This window comes from Zerene cesonia, chromosome 6 (genome assembly GCF_012273895.1).
Source record: "Zerene cesonia ecotype Mississippi chromosome 6, Zerene_cesonia_1.1, whole genome shotgun sequence".
Lineage (NCBI taxonomy): Eukaryota > Metazoa > Arthropoda > Insecta > Lepidoptera > Pieridae > Zerene > Zerene cesonia.
Genome location: NC_052107.1, coordinates 1581042 through 1587939, shown reverse-complemented (window position 1 = coordinate 1587939; position 6898 = coordinate 1581042). Strand labels below are relative to the sequence as shown.

General features: G+C 33.3%; 1 protein-coding gene across 1 annotated transcript in view; it reads right to left on the bottom strand.

The window, feature by feature from the left end:
* Positions 1-3589: 3589 nt before the first annotated feature.
* Positions 3590-6898, bottom strand: part of LOC119840570 (SH3 domain-containing kinase-binding protein 1) — a 22853-nt gene continuing 19544 nt past the window's right edge. Inside the window, exons 13-15 of the mRNA XM_038367258.1 lie at positions 6290-6380; positions 5149-5444; positions 3590-4672 (exon numbers count right to left, since the gene is read on the bottom strand). Coding sequence (XP_038223186.1) covers positions 4520-4672; positions 5149-5444; positions 6290-6380 — 540 coding nt within the window. The 3' untranslated portion in view covers positions 3590-4519. The remainder of the gene's footprint in view (positions 4673-5148; positions 5445-6289; positions 6381-6898) is intronic.

Sequence of the window (6898 nt, the reverse complement as noted above, 5' to 3'; positions counted from 1 at the left end):
TGGGGAGGGGGTAGCCGGTCATATACTTATCAATGATATTCATTCATAACGCAGATCCTATATGCAATAAATGACATTTACTAAAGTCTTCCTGGCTAGGTTTTGAAACATCACCATGTTTAGTGAGAGGAAATTGTGGAACCGTACTAGACAAGTGAAGCTAATAAAAGCATGTTAAAAATAAAATAAGTTTTCAGTGCTTTCATTAAAAATTTATTTATTTCATACTTACAATAATCGACAACAACTGAAATAGTGTTACATTCAAATTCATTCACATGCCTTCACAATATTTCTCATTATCACTAAATTAACAATATTAATTCTTGTTACATAAAAAATAAACATAGTTTTTCATACGTATCAAATGAATAAGATTTACACAAAACGATTTGAGCGATTTCGTTAGAAATATAAATAACTATTGAACTTATTTGACGATACGATCATATATTTTTATTTCACGTAACTTACAACCACTTAAGATGGTTTCTACTATATCGTAACGACACATTTATCGCCTCTAGGTAATCTAGAAATATTTAAATAGAAAAACACGCAAAAGCGTCCATTACGCCTTAGCAGGATATCGGTACGACATAATAGAAAGGGGTAAATAAATTTAAATATAAAACAACTATGGATATGTAGTACGAAGGTACACCGTTCAACGCATAGACAATTCAACTATGAATTTAATATGGCGCAAAATTCAAATACAGCTTTGGTCTTGTACCAATAGAAACATTATTTGTACAAACATTTTGTATAACACGGAATGTGCGAATCACAAAAGGAAATCATCACAAATTCATAATCCGTGTACGTAACCTAACGCGTACAGGACATAACCGGTTAAAGCTAGATAGGCTCCAGTGTTTGGGGAGATTGGACCTAGATTTGCTATAAAAATATATGAGAAAAATCAAAGTGTTCAATAAAAAATGCTTTTTGGCGGTACTCTGGCACACAATAAAATATTGTGTCATATAATTATTTTTTGTTTCTTTGTTTTCACCACGTATGCAATTCCCATTATCCTTTCTTGCTGTCTATTATTGTGTTCTTTTTTAATTTTTATCCGTCGCAATTATATAATTTATAATTAAAAAAAAACTCCGACATTTTTGTTCACTGTTCAATAAAAGGGTTGAAAGTACAAGAATTCCCTTATGCAATGTAAAAAGGTTACGAGTAAAGTTTTTACGTCACTTCTAAAGGAATTAGCAAGCAATGCTTATAAAAAATGCAATGTCAATAAAACTAAGTTGCCAGCTCTTTAAAAATTCGGGACGTATTTCAATTTTTTCTTTTTAGATTTTTAAATAAAATAATTACTAGGTTATTAAATAATAAATGAATAGAACAGTTGTAAAAAATTACACCTAACGAAAAAGCTAGGTCCAACCTCCAATGTACTAAGGCTAATAATAATTTATCTAACTCTAAACCTAGGAGTTAGAGAAAGCCAGTGTTAGCCCAAAACGTAGGTCCAAGCTACATCCATCCATGGGAATGGCACATTAAATATCAATTGAACAATATATACAAATCGTAAGGCTTACATACAGCGTATTATCACAAAATTACATTTTTACTTATCAAAAAACCGTGAAGATTATTAAAATATCATATAAATGTGTTACAGCGTTTAATATAGAATATATTTAACTAATATTCACTTTACAATCGAATCTATTACAACAGTTACGTTTAACCGCTAGAAGCCGTCGTCACATTTCGACTGTGCCCCAAATAGTATGATATGGGAACTAAATTGCTATCGTTGAAATGAGATAAATTCATTAAAATCGTGCAATTAAAGTTTGATTTGTTTTATTTACTTTAATAAAAATAGCTTTTTTAAGCTTACATTTAATATCAAATTCCGAATTAGTACGATATTCTAAAGTACTAATAGGAATTTAAATAGAACATATTTATTTATTTTTCCAAATCTTTTCTCCCTGAAAGGGTCTCAGAATCCATGGCGCGGGCCTTTCAGAGCCAAAAGCCATTAATTTAATATCGGTATGGTTTGTGGTAAGTGATATCTATAATTTATATTATTAAATTAATATTTTTATTATAGTGTTATTATGGAGATATACACGATATCATAAAAAACTGCACACACTTACAGGAGATTTACAGGAGATTTTCGGGAAAACCCCAAAACTATCTATCTTTTCGTTTGACAAGGCGAGGGGGAGGGGCGCTTAGTCGGGGGCTAAAACAGTATTCATTTGCAATTTAAAGATTGTTATAAAAATATTCTGAATTAAAGAAAATTTAAGCCAACCATGAAATAAACATTCCTTAGCATGTTTACTAGTTGGCTCCTAATTCTTTTTACCCATATCATATGATTTATGGCACAATCCAAGGAGGTTACAATTACGCCTTAAAGCAGTATTCATTCCTGTGTGAGACAGCGATGGCGCTAGATGACCGTCATTTATCCACACTGGCATTAGTACTGCTTTAAGACGTCTAGGTAACCCCCCACCTAGGTCCAGCTCCCAACTATTATCTTCGTATTAGGCCAAAAAGATCTATCATTTCAAATAAAAAAAAAACATTTAATTTAATATCCAATATGTGTGAGTAGTGAAGGATCAATATCCACCAAGAAAATCTTACAATTGACAGTTTTCTATAGAAACTAAACTATGGGACGTATATAAAATATGTTTTCTATATGTTTTCTTGGATTACCCGTCATATAAAATCATTAGTAATGCAGTTCATATACAACCAGAATAAAATTTCACAGATACCGTTAACTATATATGAAAAATTATGATTAAAAAAAGATAGATAAACCAAAAGGAATCTTATCTTGTAGAAAAATATATATCGTTAACATTAAGTACATTAATCTTCAGCTCCCAGTTAAATAAAAAAGCGACAAAAAATAACTTAAAAAGCTGTTCGACTTACAAAAAAAAACACAATAAATATTAGATAATGTTTCGTTATTTGCGAAGTCACCAATGGCACTCTAATGTACTTTTTCATTAAATAAAAATGTTTTAGTACCATGTCATTTGAACACTAGAAAACGTTAGCAACAACCGAGACACCTTTCGTTTCAGTTTTTTTGTACTATCCATTTTAAATAAATGAAGCTATAATATGAAAAATGTATTGCAAACTGTATGTTTGTCACCTCTCATTTTCAAATTAAAATTAAAGGCATACAAAGTCATAGATAATTGTAAATCAAATTATTTAACTGTTTTCATTTTGAGTTAAAAACGAAAATTAAAGGTAAATGGTGCCCCAATTTTATTGACAATGACGAAAACGAAAAATACTGAACATACTCTTACTGATTAACTTAATAGTCTTGAAATGCGTATTCGTTGCAAAGCAAAATCCATTTGTATCTCTTTTTTCAAGCGCTTATGGTTGAATTTCGAATAATTTTATGTTTCCTCTCTTTCTCATTGAAAATTATCAATCATTCCTTCCCACTCTAACCAATGTGATTTGTTTCAGAAAGAAAGAGACAGTTATAGAAATACTCTTTCAACGCTGGTAAATTTATGAATACAGGTGGTAGAAAATGGGCTGTACAACATAGTTAGTATAGATTTTTGGACTTTTTATTTGTTTCTTAAGGGTACTACAAAAGTTAAAAGCGTATTTTATAAAACCTTTAAGTGTGTGATTAACTACGATGAAAAATATAATATCATACATATGCTAAATTGATAGTGTTGGAAACATCCTGCTACAAATTTAATACAATAGAAAATAATTAATAATGACAAATATCCACCCAAGACTGCCTTTAACGTTTAGAAACCATGCTTGTACACGGACGATCTTTCTGGTTTTATTATGAAATTAATCTTTAATCAATATAGTAACTTAATAGTGATTTATTTTTATAGTACAATCAACAGATATATAGTAAAGCGCTTATACCTATTTCTGAGCGATAATAGGTATGCATGTGTATACAATTTCTTAATTATATAATTGTGTGCGTGCGTTAATTAACATTCTTGTAGTTCGCTCAAGAACAAATAAGTGATAAATAAACAATAAACAATGATGTATAAGAAATATCCTTCGTTTGATTTAAAATTACTTTTTCTTTGTAACCGTGAAGCGATCATACGCAATCCATTTTCTATACCAATAAAAATAGCAGCGGATTCAAGAGAAAATTTCGTTAAACAGACTAGACTTTCATGTAATGCACAAAGCGGTACAAACATAAAATGCAATTTACCATAAATTTACAAGTCAAAAATATATAAAAAGTAACGAATAAAAAAATTGGAATGTGTACAAGAATGATGGTTTCGTGCGCAAATCTCGGCGCCGTACGTCTTTTTACATGTAAATCTATACTAATATTATAAAGCTGAAGAGTTTGTTTGTTTGAACGCGCTAATCTCAGGAACCGCTGGTCCGTTTTGAAACATTCTTTCAGTGCGAGATAGCCCATTAATTGGGGGGGGCGGCCAGTTTCTTATTTGAAAAAAAAAAACCTGTAAAGTGTCTAGACTTGCGTGACGCACTGCGCCAGCTTGTCCAGCTCGGCGTGCAGCGCCTGGCGGCGCGCCTCCTCGGCGCGCAGGCGCGCGCTCAGCTCGTCGAGCGCCGCCGTGAACTTCGCGTTTTGTACTTCTAATAGCTTCTCTAGGTTTGTTATCTGTAATTGTGTAAGTGGCAATTTATTTGTTTATTTATTAACAAACAAGCATTTTTTTCATTTTTCTTTTATTTTTTATTTTATTTATTTATTTACAAACTAGCTTTCTGCCCGCGGCTTTAGACCCAGAGTATTCCACGCATAATTCCCGTTCCCGTGGATTAAAAATAAACTGTCTATATAACTATATATAAGTCTGGATTAACACATCCAACAGTTTTTAACACACTCTTACAAACTTTGCGTTTTTATAATATTTGTAGGAAGTAGGACAATCGTATGCAATGGGTAGATTCATACAAATTAGATTTAAAATGGAATTAAAGCCCATAACCTTTTTTTATAGCATAGCGGGCAATTGAAAGAAAGTGAAGTGCTTTTGCTTTGAAGTGCTTCCCCGGTACGAGCTGGCCCAATTCGTGTCGTACTCCATTCCCACACTACAACGTGTCAAGAAGTATAAAAACACAACTCACTCTATTATTAAGCTGCGCAATCAACGCGTCTTTACTCCTATCGAGCTGCCTCCTCTCCAGCGAGCTCGCCGTCTCGCTCGCACCCACCCTCTCTCTCGCTTCCTCCGAGAACATGCTGATCGACTCGATCCTCTCCGTCTTCTCCCTCTCTTGCCTCTCGACTCTCTCCAATTTCTCGACTCTCTGTGATATCTCGGTTCTGTCGAGTTTCTCCGGTGATTTCTCGAGGTCGAGTCTCGCTGGCGCGAGGGGCGCGGTTTTCTTCATGTCGTCGAGCATTGTAGTCAATGTTCGACCTGGAATTGTGGAAACTTTTAAATAGAGTTTATAAAGATGTGCTCATATTATTGTCATATACTATATATATATGTCTGAAAAGAACGCGTGGAGTGTACCTAAGGCTCATTGCTGAGGCGGGAGCACGGGTGGCCAAATGGTAAGGCATCGCCCCAGTATGGCAAAAGATGCAGGGTCGATCATTTTTTTTTTTATATTTAAAAAACCCTATTAAAAATTGTTTTTAACAAAAGAACCAATAAACCACCTTCAAATTGTCGGACCTAGACAAAATGTAAACACGAGAAAATGTAAACACGAACACACGAGGCACAAGCCTTCAAAAAAAGTCATAAAAATTGGTTCACCCGGTAAAAAGTAATGAATTAAAGTAGGACATAGAAAATACGGGAAAATTTATGACTGTTAAAAACTAAAACATTAACTCATTTTAACGCCATTTATTACGCTGTATTCATTTACAAAATATTATTAAAAAAAAAAAATGGTTGCCTGTAAAGTCGGTTTTACGGGCGAAGATTTTACGTGACAACGTCTTTTTCTCGGTAGAATATTTATTGATATGAATATTATTAAATTGCACAATAGGAACAAGGAATTGAATGAAAATAAGAAAAGCACAAATTTTATCTACAGAAAATATATTTTGTTTACTAAAAAGACAGAGACAGAGACACAAGCACGAAAGACACAATGCGCCTAATTCTCTAGTGCTGCGCGCGCGGCGGACCGATCATAGTTCGGTGACTCATCGTAACGTTACCGGGCGTTACACTTTTTCATAAGTGACTCCGAGCCGCAACCTAATTTAAGACGTTGTCACGTCAATAAAACTAATGCTTACCGGCTGCGGTGGGTGAGTTGAGTGGTGGCGGTTTGGTGGTGGGAAGCTCTGGCGGTGGACTTTCCTTCTTCTCCAATGAGTTTCGGGACTTCTATGGAAAAACGTTTCATTCATGAAGTTTAGCAAACATAAAAAAAAAAAAAAGTTTAGCAAAACACGTACTTTCGGTAAAAGAGAAGGTAAAAGGTTAAGGTATCGCAAATTAATTTATTGGTTAAAAAATCATAATATTTTGTGAATAAAAGTCATCAACCAACGTCCCATACGTATTATGATTGGGAATTCTCATAATAGATGGTCCCATTTTAAAATTTCATATAACTACCCAGGGATGTTGGTAAAATATGTTTTGTATAAAATAGTTGTTTTACATGCAAAATTTATAAACTTATCCTAGTGTACAAATAGGAAAAGTTGTTGAGGATGGATAGAAGTTTGGATATTCGTTTCTATTTCACACAAAAACAGCTAATCGAATCTGTGTGAAATTTGCTATAAAGGTAGATCACAGTTTGAATTGACAGAGAGGGTACTTTTTATCCAAATTCCACGCAATTGAAGATGCAGTATCTCGCCGGTAGTCTATGATATATATATATAAATATATAT